Source organism: Struthio camelus, chromosome 22, assembly GCF_040807025.1.
Source record: "Struthio camelus isolate bStrCam1 chromosome 22, bStrCam1.hap1, whole genome shotgun sequence".
Classification (NCBI taxonomy): domain Eukaryota; kingdom Metazoa; phylum Chordata; class Aves; order Struthioniformes; family Struthionidae; genus Struthio; species Struthio camelus.
In genome coordinates this window covers 1,496,690-1,517,699 of record NC_090963.1, presented here as the reverse complement: position 1 = coordinate 1,517,699, position 21,010 = coordinate 1,496,690, and the positions used below count along the sequence as shown (strand labels likewise).

The 21,010-nt window shown below is 50.7% G+C and overlaps 2 protein-coding genes across 9 annotated transcripts in view; one reads left to right on the top strand and one right to left on the bottom strand.

The window, feature by feature from the left end:
- Nucleotides 1–1,330: 1,330 nt before the first annotated feature.
- PAFAH1B2 (platelet activating factor acetylhydrolase 1b catalytic subunit 2) overlaps nucleotides 1,331–21,010 on the bottom strand; it is a 195,512-nt gene continuing 175,832 nt past the window's right edge. Inside the window, exons 2-7 of one of the 3 annotated variants that reach the window (XM_068916913.1) lie at nucleotides 9,822–9,884; nucleotides 9,062–9,149; nucleotides 8,203–8,292; nucleotides 7,462–7,578; nucleotides 6,284–6,406; nucleotides 1,331–5,660 (exon numbers count right to left, since the gene is read on the bottom strand). In XM_068916913.1, the coding sequence (XP_068773014.1) occupies nucleotides 5,382–5,660; nucleotides 6,284–6,406; nucleotides 7,462–7,578; nucleotides 8,203–8,292; nucleotides 9,062–9,149; nucleotides 9,822–9,862 (738 nt within the window). In that variant the 5' untranslated portion in view covers nucleotides 9,863–9,884 and the 3' untranslated portion in view covers nucleotides 1,331–5,381. Of the gene's footprint in view, nucleotides 5,661–6,283; nucleotides 6,407–7,461; nucleotides 7,579–8,202; nucleotides 8,293–9,061; nucleotides 9,150–9,821; nucleotides 9,955–10,905; nucleotides 11,245–21,010 lie in introns of those variants that run through there. The other 2 variants (XM_009670073.2, XM_068916912.1) reach the window with 2 other exon arrangements.
- The window catches only part of SIK3 (SIK family kinase 3), a 105,057-nt gene continuing 98,125 nt past the window's right edge, over nucleotides 14,079–21,010 (top strand). For 4 of the 6 annotated variants that reach the window (XM_068916907.1, XM_009670069.2, XM_068916906.1 and 1 more), the window contains exon 1: nucleotides 15,891–15,923. In XM_068916907.1, coding sequence (XP_068773008.1) covers nucleotides 15,906–15,923 — 18 coding nt within the window. In that variant the 5' untranslated portion in view covers nucleotides 15,891–15,905. Of the gene's footprint in view, nucleotides 14,231–15,890; nucleotides 15,924–21,010 lie in introns of those variants that run through there. The other 2 variants (XM_068916908.1, XM_068916909.1) reach the window with 2 other exon arrangements.

Sequence of the window (21,010 nt, the reverse complement as noted above, 5' to 3'; positions counted from 1 at the left end):
TGACGTCACGGTGACGACATAGCTTAAAGGGCCAGTCGCCACGGGGAAAGTGACGCGGCCGGGCGGGGCGACGCGGTGCGGCGCCCCTCACCGCCCCATCGGGGCGGCCGAGCTCGGCAGCCTCAGTGCTTGGGGCCTGAACCGCCCCAGCGGGGCTGCCGAGCCAGCGCATCCCCGGTGGTCGCAGCCTGGTCACCCCGGGGGTCACAGCCGAACCCCCACCCCAGCGGGGCCGCCTAGCCAGCCCATCCCCGGGGGTCACAGCCGAACCCCCACCCCAGCGGGGCCGCCTAGCCAGCCCATCCCCGGGGGTCACAGCCGAACCCCCACCCCAGCGGGGCCGCCTAGCCAGCCCATCCCCGGGGGTCACAGCCGAACCCCCACCCCAGCGGGGCCGCCTAGCCAGCCCATCCCCGGGGGTCACAGCCGAACCCCCACCCCAGCAGGGCTGCCGAGCCAGTGTGGCCCCAGGTCACAGCCAGACCACCCAGTACGGTGGAGGTCCCGCTGCTGAAGCGAGGAGCCTGCCCCGGCTCGCAGCAGGAGGAAATCCTGCTTTTGCTCCCTCCTGCCCCGCAGGCAGGGCCCGGCGGTGGGCCCCGCACAGCGCCCCAGCCACCGGCCAAGGCGCTCCTTCAGCCTCCGTGGAAGCACGAAGTCCTCACAGGTGGGAGTGTGCAAAACTGCGCTGTTCCCCTTCCCCCTGCCACCTCAGGGATCCTTTGCAGGGACTCCTGCCCCTGCCCACGTTACATGCAGTGCAATGAGTCACCCGAGCTCCCGGAGCAAGTTCCAGGCCCTGCTCCACCTTGGCAGCCAGCTCCCCGAGAGGACTCAGCACTAACGCGGCCAGGCCCAGCAGTCACGTTCTCACAAGCGTCCTTCAAAGGCCTCCTTGCAATAAGCACCTGCAGAGAGCCTGCACGTCTGCTGAGCCCCGGCAAGCCCAAGCTGAGGATGACACACAACCAAAGGCAGCACTGTCGCGGCCTCCCCGAGACAGCAGAGCTGTAATTCACCGTTCTTCCACTGCTTCGCCCGTTGAGGAAACGGCAGCGATGCGACACGACATTTTAGCACAAGTTGCCACCAGAACACCCTATAGCCCGCGTGCTGACGAGCTTCCCACTCAGTCTTCTGCCAAAGAGAGCTTGACGCTCGTTATATCACATTTTGTATGTAAGGTGATTGTTTTTAAGGCCCCTCCCAACACAGTTTGGTCCCACGGGATCCCATAGAGAACCATTTTCTAGACTTGAAATGAAATCTAGCATCTCTGCTGGGGGTTTCCACTTATTCTCTGCTGGACAAATGTAAAGAGACAAGAGCATCGCTGCTATTGTGCACTTTATTTCTATAGGTCCTCTCACTGAGGATCTCAAAGCACTTTTCAGACACAGAGTCTGCACATCGTTACCAGTTTACAGGTGGTGACACTGACAGCAGATCAAAAGATTTGCTCAGGGACAGACAGAAGTCCATGCAGGAGCTAGATGCAGAACACCAACTAACTCCTGGGCTTCTGTGCAAACTCACGCGTTGCCTCCTCTGGAATGACTTTAAGGTTGATTTTGTAATCACGAGTATTCCCTATTCATCGCAGGGCTATTACAAAATAAAACACTGAATAAGCCAAGCCAATAGCCTGTCTAGGGCCAAAAACCAGTTAGCTTTTACCTGCAAAACACTGTTTAGAGCTTTGGGCACAGAACCTAAACTCCGCATGGCTTTAAATCAACGGATAAAGGAGAGAGGGGAAAAAAAAAACCCCAAAACAACAGCAAAAAAACAGACTAAGAACAGTATTAAATGAGAAGTGAGGATGCAAATGAGCATGAATTCAAATACTCCTGGGAGGGAATGCTGCCTGCATTTACCTGGTGAAAGCTTCTGGCCTGGCAGCTGCCACCTTTGCTCTCCCTGTTTCAGGCAGTAGCAATTTCTATTCATTAGGCAGTACTTTCCACCACATACTTCAACGGACCCACCAGCAGAAATGAAACAAAACAAGTAACCAACACAGAGGGAACGAATGAAAGACGTGCATATGCACGCACACACACACGCATTGGAACATATTGGGGTGAAACATTTACATTTATATTGAAATATGCACTAAACAGAGTGAGCTCTACCAGTCGATGCATTTTTTGCCAAAGCAGAAACACAATTTTTTCCTGGAGAAGGTTCAAGTCAGTGACCAGTAACAGGGCAGTGCCTCCAAGCAGGTAGGCAGGTCACTGCAGAGAGAGGTTGCAATCTGTTTTCACACACACTGCAAGCTTTCCTCCTTAGAGGTCCCCATCCTGCGTGTGCAGTTCCCCCCCACCCCGGCCCGAGCTACACGAGATGGACTCTCCGTCCTTTCACATCTTTTCTTTTGCTTTTTCTTTGCTGCAATAAATATGAAACTGGCAGTGCTCACAGGCCACAGTACAGAGAAGTTTCCAGGCTTCAGCACAGAACTGCAAAATGCAACTGGCTCGTTTACAAAAGGAAAAAGCCCCAAAGGGTCAGTTCTTTCACAGCAACCATCAACAATGAAATAGTTCATGCTGGCTGGGCAGGGGCAGCCCAGCCCAGCCCCGATCCCAAGAGACATCAGTTGCCCACAGCTGGAACTAAAGCTTCTCTTCACTTCTTGGGATGAGGCACTCATCTTTTCAGTACTCGTGCAGCAAGGAGGGAGGGTCCCTCCTTGCCCGCTCACAAAAAACACTCATTTTGAGTGGGACAGTTTCTTACTAGGCAGCAACAAGCAGAGCTAAAGCCCAGAGAGAAAGACATCCTTATGCAGCGCCAGCACGTCTCAGAGATGGTTACGGTAGCAGACGAGAGAAGGAGGGCCACGAACGCTGAACCAAGCACAGAGCGTGGCACCTTAGCAAGCCAAGCTTAAGCAGAGAGACCCAGCAGAGCTGTCCTCAGTCGCATTGCAGAAGACTCACAAACCTGCCAAACCTCTCTCATTCCACCCAGCACCCTGCCAAGAGGTACTGACTCACAGCTGAACACAGCCTCACTCGCACGGGCGTTTCGTTAAGAAGTTAGAGCTTTTTATTGAAGAATACATTCCTGGTTAGCATCTCTTTAACCAAATATGCTGACAACACGGAGAGAAGCAGGGATGTGTAGGGTAAACTAGCACACTGCCTTTTTACAAAAGCCTAGAAACCTGAAAAGCTCACAGGGAGCAGAATCTGCTGTATCCCTTCTCCCTAAGCGAGGATAAGTCCTTTCACCAAGCATCCTCCACTCTGGCCTCTTTTTAACATTTATTTTTACATTCTTTCTTGCCCCAGCTTCTCCAGGGCGCCTCTTTTCCTGTCAGAAGCCTGAATAACATTCCCTTAAAGCCCATTCTGCAAGGCAGTGGAGCTACAGAGCGCACAGGCTGAAGAGCCTCCGGGCACAGTGCATCCCTAATCTGGCTTGGGGATGGAGGACCATAACCTCTCCTCTCTCCTACAAGCACTCAGACACCTTACATTTTTGTTTGTGGGAAGTGGAATGCTTCATCCTTCCTTCATCTGTGTGTAGATCACATATACTGGCAACAAAACACACACTATGCATGCAATCCAGGCAGAAATCCTGCTATGATCAAATCTACAGGAAAAGGGGAATGTAGTGGGGACATTAAAGTATTCCTTAATGCTAGATTATAGACGGCATTAAACACCAGAACCCTTTATTATAAAAAAGGGCAAACAGACTATATACAGTACCTATGTACTTTCATTGCAGTAGGGCACAGCAAGCAACCTGGACAGCTAAACACCCCTCATTAAGAATATGGTATGGAGTGCCTGCTAAAAATGCATCAGTTCCTCTCCAATTTACCTGCCAAGATGAGCATGCGTGACTGCAGATTCCACTTACGTTGAAAGAAGCGCAGAGATCTGCATTGGCAGCTCTTGATCAGCTACCTTTAGTGCGAAACACTGCGGTGTTCGCGCAGCACTGCCAAGCTCCAACTCTGGTAGGCAAGTCAAGGAAGAACAGAGTTTGTTTAAAACTATTTTATTTGCAAGTATATTCATCTATTCCTCTAGGGCTCTGCATTTAGGGTCCAAAACAGTTTCTTCTTCAAAAAGATAACCTTTCACTTTTAAATGAAAGGTTGCTTTTATATTATCATTAGTAGACTATAATCAGCCCTCATTTAAAAAAAAAAAAAGAGAAAAAGAAAAAGAAAAACCCCAACAACAAAACCATCTAGCTGCAGTCCCTGTAGGAGGGCACTTGCCACACTGGCTCCCTTGGCTACAGGAGAGGGGCAGTGTCCAGGGCAGGAAAAGACTACACCTTGACTTCACTTTTTACCATAAGAGGCTGTAGTTGCTTGAATAAAATGTTTATACAAGTAAAACAAAAGCGATAAAGAAATATACACCTTTGAAACTGTAAAGCTTCAGACTGATTTAGGCCTTGCAAAAAGGGGCTACGCATATGGATTTTCTTTAGGAAAAAAGGATGTAACAGTCATACTTAAAAAAAATGAACGACAAACAGCACTGCAAAGAGCCCTGTGGCACAGGCATCTCAAAGGAATGAAATGTCAGTTTTACAGTAGCGAGGAAGCAACTGCCTTGTGTGATATTTACTGGGTAATTAAAATCCTAAATTGAACAACTGTTAAAAGCCAGCAATACCGCACACAGACAGGAGCGGAGAACAGGACAGTCAGCGACACCTGCATGGGACTGCCCACACAGAAAGCAACATGGAATGAAGAGTGCCCCAGCTAGTAGGCATGGTGAAATAAGCACATGAACAAGCACCTGAGAGCGTTACAGAAGCTCAGTTAACGGTTTGTTTTGTTACATTTCTGAATTCCAGTTTCATGCTGCTTCAGAAACAAGGAGCAAGAAAGCAACAAGTGTCACTTAAACACCCCTAGCAAATAAAATTTTAAAAGGTGGCACCACGTTCAGGAAAATGCAGCTGTTCTGACTTCTTGCAAGTGGAATGTGATTCTTGTTCACAGGCTAATACACTGAGCACGATCCCCACAGCCGAGAAGGGGGAGCCAGGAGCTGCTTATGGGCTGTCAGAGACAGGCTAAAAAGGTTCTAGGGCAACCACAGAGCAACAATACATGAGAGGGGCACAAAGTGACAGTCCTGTTCTCATTTTAAATGAGGAATGGTTTAAAAGTAAAACTCTTCTTCAGCTAATTTCCTCCTGCAATAAAACCAACTAAGCCGGCCCTTGTAGGTACAAGACCAGTTAAACATTAGCCTTCCCCCTCAAAACACTAGATACGAACATCCGGTAACATTCTACAATGGAAAGTGCTTTAAGAAAGAAGGATTCTGTAGTGCCAGTGACAGAACTGATCTGATGGGCTGCATGATGTTATCACTGATATCAGCTAATCAGGCCAGAGCAGCTCGTTTCTCCTCAGGGGTCTCCTCCAGTAGCTGCATGATCAGTTCATGGAGGGGTTTGCAGATCTTTGCATAGCCCCCTCCTGTCAGGTGCAGGAAATCAAACATGTCGTGGTATGAGATGGTGCCATCTGAGTGCACAAAGCCGACGTCTACATCCAGAAGCTGCACATTGGGCAGTTTGGGGAGTGAGGCTTTTAGCAGCTGGTTCACCTTGGCATTCTTCTGCCGCAGAGGGTTTGGCTTCTCTCCGCGAGGTAGCAGGCCCTGACACAGGAAGGAGGCAAAGAAGAGCTTTCATACAACTTTGACGGTGTGCTAACGCCTTCTCTTTCAATTCAAGCATCCCTTCAAGATTTAAGATGTCTATGATAAGGGGAACTCATCCCTTAAGTCTGACTTTCTCCGTTCAGATCTAATTTTAAGTACAACTGAAGGAGCCAAGTGAGCTACAAGCACAACTGGAATCTTTACGTTTATCTATGTATCTCTGCGCTCTTTTTACAAGGTTCCCACAGCGTACTGCTTGCCATTGCTCAGCTTCTCAACAGGAGAAGCACCGGCAACCTATTACAACAAGGAAGCAAACTAGCATTTCCAGTCCCAGTTCTGATCTGGGCACCTTCATTCCTTATAAGAAATTTCATTGGAAAAGTCTAACTGGGACAGCAACGCTGCTAACAAGAACGCTCGTCTCTGAAGGGGCTGCAACGATGACTTCTGCAAAACCAAGTGAACAAGGGGAGAGGCATACAAAGCAGAGAACGATAAACAGAGTAACTACCCTCCCCCATAACGATCGAGTAACTCCCAGTATCACAGAGAGATGGCACAGGGAATACGGGTCTTCTGCAAAGCACTCTGTTTTCACAGCACTCCGAGAGACATACCAGTACGATAACTTTGGCCTGTGGCTGCTGGGTATTTATCAGACGCACAATTGCCTCAATTCCACCTGCTACTTCTTCTGCTGTGTTTTCATGATTATTTGTTCCAACCCAAACAACAATGACCTATAAGGAGAAAAAAAGGTTTGCAACTTTTGCAGAACAAGTTGTAATAGTCTTGCTGACTGGAGGAAAAAAAAAAAAAAAAAAGGTAAAATCGTCATCTGCAACCAACCAGGCTAAATTAAGAGGTAGGTTTAAGGATAAACCCAGGCCTGCAAGAGGTCTTCAGCTGTCCATTAGGCAGATTTCTGAATAATTTCTTATGAGCTTCAGATATTCCCCTCAGTACAGACTAAGAACCAGTACTATGGAAGCCTTTTTGGTCAGTCAAAGAAACATCAAGAGCTCATCCCATTTTAATGTAGCCTCTTGGCCATCCTCCTGGAGGAGCCTGCACTGGTTAAAAAGAAGTTAACGTAGACACCCTATAAGCCTCTCAGGGACAGGGACAACAGTAAAGTTCTTTAAAAGGAGACGAAGACAAAAAAGATTTTAAAACCATTAAATACAGAGTCAAATATGAGTGACACTCCCCCTACCTACTTGGAGCATGCACTGAATAACTGCCTTGCACCACACTACCTTGGTGCACAGTTCATTGCTTTCAGTAAGGAAGTTCACAGTAGGGATGCAGTTCTACATGCAGACCGGGAAGCTGATCTTTGCTGTGTATAACGTACATCTTTACTAATTTCGGTAATTCTTTATCAAGAATTCCACCATCCCTTTCCAAGGGCTGACAACACATCTCAGATCCAAGATCCACGCTGCAACTCCAAGCTATACCTACCTACAGTAAATACAAAGACCTGGCCAATGTTTTCACTGGGACTGTACGATCACTTCTATTTGCTGATGACATACTCTAATTTACACATTCAGCAACGTCAACCTTGCGTACGAGAAGTACAGTTTTGTTTCCAGACGTTCCAAACATCTTCCAAATGCTTTTGGTTTGGCCAAACACATTTCAGTACCATACGTGTACTTAGTGCCAACAACTGCTCAAACAAAAAGACGCTTTTAAGAATAACAGCTCACTCAATTTTGCCCCAGCCAAGCACTGAAGTGTTTTCCAAGTCAGCACAGGGCTCCCTTATTTGGTTTTCTGCTTATACCTTCGGTTTAATGTTCTCCAGTTCACCATTCTTCAGTCTCCACAGAACATGTCCTGTTGTGTCTCCACCAATCCCAAAATTCAGTGCGTGAAGCGGTGAGAAGAGTTCTCGCCATATCTGCAATCAGAAATCAATTTGCTATTTCAGAGCCAGCACGCTGATCACGAAAGAAAAAATTGCTACACACAACGCTTGCAGAACAAAGTTACTCAGTCACCACCACTGCAGAGCTGCAGAATTGCTTTGTTCTCCAACAGAGTTTTGCAGATTAAGGAAATGCATATGATCTAGCTAGTCCCTCACATAAACTTTGCTTCTGGGGCAGTCTTTAACATCTTCTCTGTCACCAGAAAAGCAAGCATGCCAATACATGTAGTTCATCATGTGCTAGAGGAGTCAACCTCTTCTGTCCAAGATACACCTACCAAGATTTCAATAGTACACTCTTGGAGATTCAAAGAGCTAGTAAAGGCTTGCGCACGTGTGACAAAGCAGAGGCAGATATAAATTACTTCAGAGAAAGACTGAAACGGCTTACAGAGGTAAACTGGAAAGGCTTAGTGCAAGCCTGGGAAATTAAGGAAACGGGGTAGAACAAAGCCGAAGAAAAGGCAATAAATTCAGAACGAAACAGAAGGACTTGTCACTATTACACATGACCATAAGTTACTGGATTAGTAGTGATTAGGGAGACAAATGCCAGTTCATACAATCCCATAGCTTTCTTTCCTTTAACAGTACCTCATATTGCTGTAGCAACTGCACCATGGAGTCACCCACAAAGAGCACGTCGGGTTCCTTGTCTTTGCAGTCCAAGACAAATCTGTTGTGCTGTTTAAAAAAAAAGTGGCAGAGTGAGCTCTGACTGATAGCTTCTCATCAGCATCTCTGCTGCAGGACAGAAAGGGACAGTTGCCCAACCAGTTCCTCCTGCTGCCCGACTGAGCCATTCCCTCCTGTGCATCCTCCAACGTGCTCCTCCACGTTAACCTGTGAACTGCCGAACGCTTCTCTGGCTGCGCAAACCCCACCATTGCACACGGCCTTGGTTCGGACAGAGCAGCGTTTTGCTGACTCTGTGTGCTGCACATAAGTAAGGCCTGAGCCTGCCAGACACTCATTAAATTCAGCAATTACAGAACGGAGAAATTAACAGTTAGTCACTCTGGTGACTATCCTCTGGCTATTTTACCCTTGTCTAGGAGGAAACGTTGCAGCAAGAGACCGGCAGTCCAGACACTTTGGCTCTGCTATTTTCAGCTCGATCACTCCCTTGCCAAGACACACACTGGAGAGCACTGTTTTGCACGGTTTTTTAAAACGTGGGTTGGCAATTCTTCTCACTTAGTGGGCCAACAGGAGTATTTTCTGAAGCTGTTTCACAGTGCAGCTTTCAGGTTGCATAACACCACTACTTCTGGTTTACTATAGCACTGCAGGTATGATATGTACCAACGACCTGCCTGCTTCTGGGTAGCAGAGCTATTATCACGTCAGGATCAGAAGCGTGACCTGAACAGGCCTGTACACCACTCAACTGACAGCCCCCAACCTCTGAGTAAAGATTGGGAAAGACACTTGTCAGACCGAATCATCTTACCTGTGACATCCATCTGTCATCCCCCTGGATATCTTCGGCAGCGTGTGGAACTGCTGCTGGATTTGAGTCTCCCTGGCTCATTCTATTCCTGTGGAAAGAACGTTTTACAGCAGCAACGTTCAGGAGCTATGCCAGCATGCTAACACTGGGAGTAAAGGCCAGCTGGCCAGAAATCACTGCACTTCCTGACATTCACAATGAACAATTCGTGACTATTTCTAAATATATAGATTTTTAGCTGGCAATAAAATCCTTTTTATTCCACGCAGGAACACCTGATGGCTCTCCAGACGATCCCCTGGAAATCCCGTGCTGATTGAGCAGCCAGGCATGAACACAAGCTCTTCGCAGAATAAAAGCAAGCTCCTGCGGGAGGACGCCCAGCCGGAGCACGCCTCAGCCGCGCGACTCCAGGCCAGTAACGGGGAGGGGAAGAGCCACTATCTGCCCAACACCACCTCGGCTACGGCCACCGAGCCCCTACGCGGGATCAGCCCGCGGCCCAGCGCTGCCCCCGGCACCGGGCGCCGGCCTGACACTCCCAGCGGCTGCGGCTGCTTTGTGGGGAAACCCAGAGGCGAGCCCTCCTCCTCAAGGGCGGGCCCGCAGCAAGGCCGCAGGCCGCGGCGGGGACGGCCGCCGCCCCTCCGCGCACCCGCCCGCCGCGTTAACGCCGGGCCGGGCCGAGCCGAGCCGAGCCGAGCCGGGCCGGGCAGCCCGGCAGCCCCCCGCCCCGCCAGGCCGGGCCCCGCGCACTCACGGCGGCTGCAGCGGCGGCTGCGGCTCCCCCCGCGACTCCATGGCGCTCTCGGGCGGGCGGGCGGGCGGGCGGGCGCCTCCCTCCTGGGCCCCGGCTGCCTCCGCGCCTGCGCCCTGCGCCGCTTCCGCTTCCGCCGCCCGCCCGCCCGCCCGCCAACCGCCGCCGCCGCCGCCCGGCCCGCTTCCGGGCGCGCCGCCGGAAGTCCCGCCCCCTCAGGGCTGCGGCGCGCCCGCCCTCCCCCCCCTCCGCGGGGGGGGGGGGCGCCGCCGTGACGTCACGCCCCGGCGGTGACGTCTGTGGCGTCATTCCGCGGCGGCGGTGGCGCGGGCCGGGCCGGGCCTCGCCTGGGCGGTGCCCGGGGCCGCAGGAGCGGGGCGGGGGCGAGGTGAGCAGGGCCCGCTGCCCCGGGGCGGCCAGGGAAGCCGCGGTGCCCGGGCGGTGGCGCGGCCAGGCCTCTGCCCGGGCCTCAACGGCAGCTGGCTCCCGCCTCCGCGCCCCGTCTCCGGCCCTTCGTAGCGGTTTCTTGAAGTACCTAGCCAGCGCGCCCGCCTTGTTTCTTGGGGGGACGCGGCCCAAACATACGTTGCCGTTGGCAGCAGCTGGTGCCCTCGGGGCTAATTCGGCGGTTGCCCTGGGCAGCCTCGGCAGCAAACGCCTGGGAAGAGCCCTAATGAGTGGAGGGCGCTGCTGAGTGAAAACTGAAGGAGGGGTGCAGGAAGCCATGAGCGGTGAAGCCCAACGCCTCTGAGCCGCGGCCGTTGGCCAGGAGAACAGCGGGCTTTTAAGAGCTACTAGTTGGGGTTTTCGTGGTGGTTTAGTCTCAAAACTGCAAAGCTTTATCTTGCCTGTATCTCACGTCTGAATCTCCTTGTTTCCTAGACTGCCTTAGCATTGGGAAAGGATTAATCTTGAGGTCGCTGCCAGAAAGCGAACAGAGCGACGGCGACCCCAGGAAGACTGTCAGCTCCTCGGTTCCAGCTGCGTTAAGTAACCCCAAAGCCATTTTCCTGCCTAGATAAATAGCTTTTGCCAGGGCCCGTTTCTGTGAACTGCAAAGGGGACACAAAAAGCCACCAAAGCTTACCTGTGTGCACATGCAGGGCAGTGGCAAATCAGGCCCCAGGATGAGTCCCATCTTCTCTGGATCTGAAAGTCAGTTGCTATAATTAAGTCTGTGTCCGTGAGCGACTTCTGGAGTGGAAGCTAGCTAAGGCCTTTGAGCTCCCGGCCCTGCAGCCATGTGCAGCTCCTTCCTCTCGCGGATGCCTAACGTGACCACCAGCTGCTCCCCTTTGTTCCCTGGTGCCCGTTTTGGTGTCTGTCACTTGCACTGATAGGTGACTGCTTCCACTTTGTGCTAGATTCTGTTCTCCTGTCTCTGTTCCCATAAGCTGGTAGCGATAACTAAATTAAACAGAGATGTGGAATTGCAACACTCGGCTCCGTACTTTGACCGATTTCTGTTTGCAGATACATGCATGTTTTAGCGTGTTCTCCTGGGCAGTGATCTGGTCCAAAGTTAGTTTTTCCAAGCATGCTGCAAGTGCATCTCCGTGTCGACCCATTGACCCGCGTGCTCTTTCCACCCAGGGTGTTGCTGGGACATGGCCTGAGATTTTGTGACACGTCTGTGGAATCTCTAATGACGCTGTCACGTGTTCCTCTGACTATGGTCAGAATAAACATTTTGTGACTGAGCAAATGCACAGTGGCCCTGATTTTCCAATGTTTTAGCAAAGCTGGATATCTATTCTCAGGAAATAAGGCATCTTAAGGCAGTTTTAGACCTTTCCAAAAGCTAAAAGGTGCGTTCTTTTGCCTATACTGCGAAAGGAACAAAGCACCTTTATACATAAATAAAGCAAGAACCTATCTATTTTAATGCTGTGGAAGAGGATAGAGATTGAAATGGAATTTGGAAAGGAAATGAGAAAGAGTGATGGGGATTGCAGTTGTGTAACTAGTGGTGTATGCACGTAGCTGGCATTGACTGACTTAACATCGGTGAGGTGTCGGTAGGAACCGATTAGTATGTTTTAACAGTTTTACTTTTCACACTTGTTCACTTGTACATGCTCCACAGTGGTCAGATGCTCAGAGCAGGGAGAAAAAACACAGGGTAGCTGGTTACTCATCAGTCCTGACCTGGAGCAGGTGGACGGGCTTAGCCTTAGAGTGGGAGAAAGCCACCGTGCTGGGCCGAGGTGACTGGGCAGAGCAGGCTGTGAGAGCGCAGTGGGCTGTGCAGTGAGTCAGGAGTGAATTGCAGAGCTGTGCCTCGTGCTGCACGGTTGTTTGCTCACAGTAGATAACTTCTACACGCTTGCCTATCTACCATGCCTTGCCTCAGTGTACTGGCTATTAAAGCAGAGTCATATTTTGTTGCAGCAGTGAACTCTTCCTGCTGCCCACCCACTGCCAGTGGGGTGCCCAGGCTTTGAGCAACACAGGAAACTAGTGATTTGCATTTGCAGATCTTAAAATAAAAGTGAGGTGCAGCCAGTCCTAATATTTCCTACTTGCAAGGAGAGAAGAAAAGGCCTCTGAGGTTGGAATTATCAACAGTAATGAGCCACCTTGCTGAGTTCTGCCACGCCGCCTGTAGTTGCAAGCCGGCCATACCCTCTGGGGCTCAAGAGTTACTCTGCCTTATTTGGCTGAACTCTGACCTCATTGCTTTCCCCATTTCTGAAAGGGGGGGGTGGAAAGGTGTCCTTTCCAATTGGAAAGCACAGCAGGGAACTATATCTCCTGCGTTACAATTACACTGCTGGAGCGCGTAAGCAAAGTCAAGGACAGGAAAGCCTTTCATTTGGTAGCTGGAACTGGAAGATAGTTCTCAGCGCAGGCTTCATGGCCTGGGAACGGGACCGTGCTGAGTCCCAGCTTCCCTAGCTCAGCTCCTTCGAGCAGAAAGCGAGCGTATGTTAGTGGGGCAGACCCCGTAGATCCTTCGTAGCACTGAGCTTGCTATAGAGTGAGCTACCGAGGAATGGATGGAATGAGAAAAAGAAGAATGGTCCTGGCCATTGAGAGAGCCGTCAGTTTGTTTTTTGCCACTGCATGGGGAGTCTGCCTGTCTGAAGGGGTGCTCCACAAAGGTCTGCTTTCCTCACCCTTGCAAAGCTTGTGCCAGTCCTCAGTTAACGTGCTCATTTTGTGGCCCTGCTCGGCCCTTGCTTGGCCGACTAAGGACTCTGGGCCGGTGAAGAACGCGATACACTCTAAAGTTACCCCTTTTCGTTGTTTCCAGATCTTGCCATATGACTAATTCTAGTCTTGTGGCATGGCAAACCCACTCCTGGGGCTTCTGTGTGGTATCTTAGCAGGACCCTCACCCCTTCCCGTAGCACAGGGGGCTTCGTGGATACCCTGTGGAACGTGGATGCTCCTTATCCCCGGGGAGCTGGCGCTGGGAATGAAACCATCGCTGATGGCTCCGTGGAAAGCAGGAGGCAAGAAATCCTGCTTCATATCAAACCTTCGAGAGCATCCCGCAGTATGAATCACATGAAACCTCTCCAGAAAAAAATTAGCGACAACGTCGTGTGGAGGAGTGAGGTTTTCTGCTTCACAAACTCGTGTTAATTGGAGCGGTCGTTTGTGGCACCGCCGTTCCTTCGTCGAGGAAGAGCCTGGGTGGAGGGGAGGGGAAGAGAAGGGGCTGAGCGCCCGAGGTGTGCGACGTCCGCGGCGAGCGGTGCAGAGGTTTAGCTGGCTTGGGTCCGAGGGAGCATCGCGTCGCCCGTCCCCGCTGCCGAGGGGGAAAGTGCAGCGAGGGGCCCGGCCCCAGACTCCCCAGGGCGGACCCCGGAGCACCCGTGGGCCGACCCCAACACCCGCGCGGACGCCCCCCAGGCCCCGGAGCCGACCCCCGAGCACCCCACGGCCGTGCTCGGGCCGCCCGCAGCGCGCCCGGCGCTGGGCGCCTCCTCCGCGCCGCGCGGGGGCGCCCTCCCCTCCCCGCCGCCGCCCCGCGCGGGGCTTCCCCCGCCGCGCAGCAGCCCCGCGCCGCGCCGGGGCTGCCCCTCCCCCGGCCACGCCCCTCCTCCAATGCGGAGCCGCCGCGGCGGTGACGATGCGTCGCGTCACGGCTCTGCTGGCGTCACGCGCCCCGCCTCCCCGAGGTTGCCATGGCAGCGGCCCCCCCCCCCGGCGGATGAGCTCACGCGGTGCCGCAGCCCCGAGGGGGGGGGGGGTTTGCTCCTCGTAACAAGATGGCGGCGGCGGCTGCAGCGGCGGCGAGCGGCGCGGGGGGGCCCCCTCCGGCCCCGCGGCTGCCCCCGGCCCCGCCGCCCCCGCGGCCCCCGGGGCCCGCCCGCATCGGCTACTACGAGATCGAGCGGACCATCGGCAAGGGCAACTTCGCCGTGGTGAAGCTGGCCACGCACCTGGTGACCCGGGCCAAGGTGAGGGGCTCGGCCCGGCCCGGCCCGGCCGCCGCGCGGGGGTGCGCGGAACGGGGGGGGGCGGCGGGGCCCGGGCCGGGAGCGCTGCCTTGCGGCCGGGCCCTGCTCGCGACGGGGCCGGGCTGTGGGTGGTGCGGGAGCGGTGCCTCGTGGCCGGGCCCACTCGGGACATGGGCCGGGCCGTGGGTGGTGCGGGAGCTGTGCCCCGTGGCCACGGTGCCGGTCCCCACTCGGGACGGGGCCGGGCCGTGGGTGGTGCGGGAGCTGTGCCCCGTGTCTGCGGTGCCGGTCCCCACTCGGGACAGGGGCTGGGCCGTGGGTGGTGCGGGAACTGTGCCCTGTGGCCACGGTGCTGGTCCCCACTCGGGACAGGGCTGGGCTGTGGGTAGTGCAGGAGCTCTACCTCACGCCTTGGTGCTGGTCCCCACTCGGGACAGGGCTGGGCTGTGGGTAGTGCAGGAGCTGTGCCCTGTGGCCACGGTGCTGGTCCCCACTCGGGACAGGGCTGGGCTGTGGGTAGTGCAGGAGCTGTGCCCTGTGGCCACGGTGCTGGTCCCCACTCGGGACAGGGCTGGGCTGTGGGTAGTGCAGGAGCTGTGCCCTGTGGCCACGGTGCTGGTCCCCACTCGGGACAGGGCTGGGCTGTGGGTAGTGCAGGAGCTGTGCCCTGTGGCCACGGTGCTGGTCCCCACTCGGGACAGGGCTGGGCTGTGGGTAGTGCAGGAGCTCTACCTCACACCTTGGTGCCGGTCCCCACTCGGCACAGGGGCTGGGCTCTGCCTCGCGGCCATGGTGCCAGACCCCACTCACGCTGAGGGCCGAGCTCTGTCTCACAGCCCTGGCGCCAGTCCCCATGCAAGATGGGGCCGAGCTGTGGGTGATACAGGCGCGCTGCCTCATGGCCACAGTGCTGGTCCCCACTCCGGATGGGTCCTGGGGGTTGCAGGCAGCACAGGAGCGCTGCCCGGGTGACACGGAGCAGCGGCTGTGTGAGACGCCACTTTGGATGTTGAGGCTCACGTAAAACCCGCGAACGCCGTGGAGGAGGACGTGCCTCCGTTGGGAGGACCGTTCCCGATGTGTTTTGTGTAGCAAATCGCGTATTGAGATCAATTCCCCGAGCCAGGGCTGGAGCATGCAAGCACATTGCGGAAGGTCAGTCCCTTGGGCTGGGCTTCGCCAGGGCTAAACCTGTTGGCCGAGTGCACGTTGGCTTCTGGAGGCCTGGTGGTCTAGTGCGTAGCGTGTTGCCGATCCTGATGCAGGTAACGAGTTGCAGAAAATGCTCTTTCCCATATCGTTTTGGTTGTGAACTCTGAGAGTAGAGGCATGGCTGATGGCAGTTGTCATGGTGCCATTCTTTCTGGCTAGGGGTTCAATAATAATGTCTTCATGAGTGAAAGTCTTGAACACTTTGTTTTTATTACTGATTATTACGTGGTTAACTTGATCTTGATTTGTCTAATTTTGTATGGATAAACGTGCAGGTGGAACAATTGGATGTTTTGTAGAATGTAAGGGTAGCATCTGACTTAAAAGGTAATGCTGTTAGCTTTAATTTAAAGACAATTTTTCCTCTAATTTTAAAAAATGATTCTTTTTGAGTCTTTCAGGGCCATACAGTAAACTTCAAGGAATAAAGAGGAGAAAGGGACTTATTGACCAAGCAGTTCTAATGCAGAGGTGTCTTGAGGTATGGGTTTCATTCCTGGGTCGACTGCTTTATCTGCTTTGTTAGTTAATGGAACACGTCTGGAGATATGTGAGGAAACAAAAATACTGCTACAACAGTCTCGATTTTGTTTGTTACACCCTATTCTTTGTGTTGGTTTCTCTTGCTGTGTATACCACTGCATGCTGCTAGTGACAATACTGAAGTGTTCTCTGGAAACCATTGCAGGCTAAAAATCGTGATGGAAGCTGAACCTGAGGATGTGATGTCTGATGCACTGCCTGAACAGGTCTTAGCTACATCGCACTCTGTTTTGTTACTGTTGTGCTCTTGGCTACTGTATTAGCAACTTGGAAGCACTGCAGATGGAGCCTGTTAAAAGTGGTTTGGCTTGTGTGTTTTACTTGCCATGTGAATTTTAAAGTCAGATGATTTTGAAACATCAATGTAAATCCAAAATTACTTTTATTTGTTGAAATTTTGGCTTCTTGCCCAGACAACTGAGTAAAATTCATTTCAGTGGCTATTTAAAATGCAATTATTTAACGTCTACTGGACGATCCTTTTCAGTATTGGGTTAGTCATATTTGCATATATTGTATAAGTTGACCTCTTTCTGTGCCTTCAAGTGCAAGATGCTCCAATTTAAGCCACACTACCGCTTTTGTTGTTTTGTGTGGGGCTTGCTCATTCTTTTCCCCATTATAAAGCTGAATTTTGCTGAATAGAAGCAGGGATGATAACAGTTCAGAGGCTTCAAATGTAGAAGATTGATCCTCTTGAGTAGAGATTGGTCCTTTAACTACAAGCTGAGTTCCTATTTTCAGCCTTCAGGGTTGAGTCAAGATCTCTTTTGAGGAGTGTTAACTCTGAAGCTTGTAAAATACTGACGTAGAGACTGTTTTTTGCATTTGAATAGCTGGAAGACTTTTCTGAAGGGTGGCAAAATGCACACAAACGTCACTTTAATTTGTCTGGAAATAATATTCAAAACTGACGGGACTGAAGCTGGAATTCACGTATTGTTTATGATGGAAGATCATGTTAAACTTCAGTTGTCATTCAGGAAAAAATTATGTGCTTTTTTAAATAGCAATGTAGTTGCCTCTGCTGCTCTGGAGTTGCTGAACTTAACTTGTTCTCTTCTTTAGGAGGCAGTACAGCTATTTCCTGGTGGGATGGTAGTTTTAGCAGTTGTCTTCTATCTCTGAGCCTAGTGGAGCGTGTGAGTTACTGCAGTGGTGGTCTTTTACCTGCTTACAAATTTCCTTCAGCTGAGCAGGAGAGATGTAATCACTTGGAACACCTATTGCTTTGTCAGACCAAAGAAATGCCTGTACTCAGAACGACTGTCATCTGCTCTGTTGAGTGAGTGGTCAGGGCCTGAAAGGCTGAGGTGGAAGAGTTTGGAGCTGAAACTTGACCTGAAAACTTTCTGAACTCTGAGGTCAGGTTTCTTTTAAAATCCACCCTGTGAAGAGGAGTGCAAGCAAGTGGATTCCTTTTGCCTGCAATCTTGTGTACTGTTGTTACAGTACATTGCCTTCTCTGCAGGGGCTGTCACTACCAGCTCTGGGACAGGAGCAAGGAAGGAGAGAAGAGCAATTTGTTTCAAGCTCCGGTACCTCCCTTCTAACCTCATGATGAGTCCCGATGTAAAGTAAGATGGAAAGGGCTAATCTGTCTGGGAAGTCTTGTTTGAAATGGCATTGAGAATACGTAAGAGAGCTGCCGAGAGCTTGTTTTCATCACAGTAATGCTTCTGCCAGTTTGACTTAGTGGAAGTGACTTAGAAGAAAGTAAAGCCTTTGTGGAATGACTCCATTTAATAGTCCATGAAATAATTCTTTGATTATGAAAAACAAATGTAGCACAACTGTTGAGTGTGCTGGCAACCCCTTCCAGAGATGATTTCTTCCTGTAGTAGTTGCGCAGAAGAACTGGGCAGCATTCAAATATAGCTGTCAAATCCCTGAACAAACTTGACCCTGTGTCACGTGCTCTTAAGAGAAAAGCCGGTTTGCTTGTCATGACCTCCTCGGGATTCATGCTGCTCTGATGTCTTGGAAGAAACTACAGTGCAAACTTGCTGTTGCTTTAAAAATATTGTATCCTGGCTCTTTAAATCACGCTGAAGATGGAATTAAGGGGCCGGAAGACTTGTCAAACTGCTCCTTGTGAATTTACAGGTAGTCTGTTGATAAGGCATTGGAGTCTGTTTTTCTTTCCTATGGCACTTACCAAGCTGAGTGGACTTTGCTATGACACATGAAGAGATCGAGGCTCGAGTGCTCCTGGCTTGCTTCCTCTTTTCCCAGAAAAAGAAATACAGAGAATATTTTGGTGTTTCTTCTTGTATTAATAGAATTTGTATCCACTTTGAAATTGGCAGATACGTTTATTTACAGCCAGGAGGAGAGTGTGTGCTATGTGTGCTTTGCTGCGATGGTCTGGCACGTCTTGCTGACACAGAAGATTGCAGTTTACATATAACTGAATTTCACAAGTTGAATGTGGGTCAGCAGCGTTGGGGACACTAACGAAAGGGAATGTTAATCATCCTAAAGGGCAGGAGGCCCGTATTCATAATTGTCTCTGCTGGAACTAATGAAATAGAAAGGAACAGTTGACAGTATATGTATTAACCAAGCCGGCGATGTACGTTCAGTCCCTGGTTATGCAAAGTTGGAATCTTGTGCTCTGCAAGAGAGAGCTGTTCTGATAGCTGGACAGGAACTGGAGCTGTTTCTCTGACTAGGATTAATTGGGCACCTGCAGGATATCTTGCTACATCTCTGCTTTTCTGTTTCCTGCCTTCTGTCCCCCCTTCCTTTGTCTCTTCTGGTGTTTCACAAGAAACCCTTTTTGTTTTTGTTCTAAAAAATCTTCCAAGTGACCTATTGAATGAATTGTTTTCCACGCTATTTCCATTTATAAATCATCCAAGTGACTTCATTAGAATTCCAGCTCTGTTCAGACATGGGAGTTGTTTTTAATGCCATGTTATTTCATAAGAGTTGATCAGTGTATGTTAACAGAGGGGACTTCGTGAATGCACTGTAGAGCATGTACCTTATTTTCCTATGTGTTTTGGAAGTCACGCTTAGGTCCTTAGAAGCTGGTGGGGATAACAAGGGAGGAGAGGCACCTTTGTGGTGGTTGTGCAATGCTAAAAGCTCTCTGTACTGCTCTTGTTTCTTCCCTTCTGATAGTTACAGCATACTGGTGACTTAGCCCAACTGCTGAGCGTACGTGTACCTGTGCATATTTTTATGACAGTTGGACTGCCACTCTGATGCTCTTTCAAGTCGTTCATTGCTGTAGATGTTAAGCCCTCCCTTATTTATGAATGGATGTTTTTGTACGTTCAGACATTGCACTGCATGTATTGGGCTTTTCATGCATCGCTAGGAGATGCGTATTAATTTTTGCCTCCGTTTTCTCTTGAAATGGGGATAAAAATTCACAGTCCTGGAAGAACACGGCTACCTCCCAAGTCCAGTGATCTTCCCGCTAAGTTGTCTTAACTTCTTGTAAGCTGCTTGGCTATTATTTCTGAGTTCCTGGGAATTTTAACTAATGGCTAGGTAACGGACAAAGTTAGGAATAAGTTTTAATTAGTTTTGGGTTATGACATCATGTTTCAGACACTATCTGGAGCTCTTTTATTAGATAGTAACCCAAAAAGGTGGTGTCTGAGTCCCTTGGCAGAACAGAGCTGTTCTCCCACGATTGCAAGTACCTGGTGTGCCAAGACTGAAGAAATGCTAGAAGTAAGCTGACTTTTTTTTCCTAGGTTTTAAAGGAGTGCATCCTCTTCTGGAGAATGGGAAAGGTCGCTAATTCAAATTGCAGAGGATGTTCCCTCCTGTGAGAGAACGGACTTAGTTTCTGTGGTTTGTCTATGGATGAGTTGGAGTCAAGGGAGCACGTTTTACATTGAACTCTTGGAGATGAGGGCTCTGACGCTTAAAACTAGGATGAAAATCCAGCTGGTAGACTCTGGTAATTAGGCTGTGCTGCTGCCCAAGGAGTTTGGCGCAATTTGGTTCCCGCGTGCAGGAAATTCGAGACGCCACGACGGCTATTGTCTGGATTTCTGCCTCCTTGAAATGAATGCGTGCTGCTCCCAGACTAGTCAGTGGAAAGGTTTTGGCGCTGCTTGTCGTCCTGTTCTTCCTACCTTTGACATGCAGCAGTGAGGCCCGTGACTATGGGATAACCACAAATCTCCTCCTCCAGTCAGCGCTTCAAGTGTGATAATCTCCAAGTAGTCTGTGTCGGTATTGGTCTGCTGTGATTCATTGCCATCGTGTCACACGGGGAAGTTTTTTAATACTAGTGCTGTGCGTTTCATAATGAACTCCATGTATGGGACTAACGCGGTAGCCTTTCTAGTCATTTTCGCTGGCTCTTTCAGTGTTTGTTGGTGCCTCATCTGTCCTGCTTCTTATTTCTCTTGGGCATAAGAAAGGCTGATGGTTGTGAATCACTAATTCCTCTGGCCTCTGTTATAGTACTGCTCACAAGGCCATTGTTTTTGTCACTTGCGTGCTGCAAAAGAGTAGTATTTTAGTTCTCATTTAGTGGGGAGATTTAGTAAAAGCCTAAAAGCTAGAAATGGACTTTTGGCTAAACATAGTTACTGCACTAGGGATAAGAAGGAATATTTATTAAATCTCATGGAGGTACTGACTGTATCAACTACAGCCTGAAACAGTGAGGTTACACATTTCATTAAAATATTTTCTTTGCTATAGGAAATAACCTACCATTGCCAAGAGCATAATGCGAACGAACGCATGGTTAAATTTGAGATTGGGCTGCTTCTTGGTGAGTCTGACAGTGCAAACACTTTGAAACAGGGCCGTAACTGGCCGCTGACAGAGCGCTAACGCCGCTCTGTGGGATTTGGTGAATGGGCCTGTGGAACCTGCAGCGCGTTCAGTCTTTTCTTGGTCGATGTAGTCTAAAAGAGCAAAGGTAATGCATATCTACTTTTCTGCTCTGTCAGAGATGACTTTGTTAGAGAAGGTTACATCCTGTGTGCCTCTTGAACGTCTCTGCCCCATTTCTGTCCAGTATTCCTTTCCCTCACAAAGTTTGTT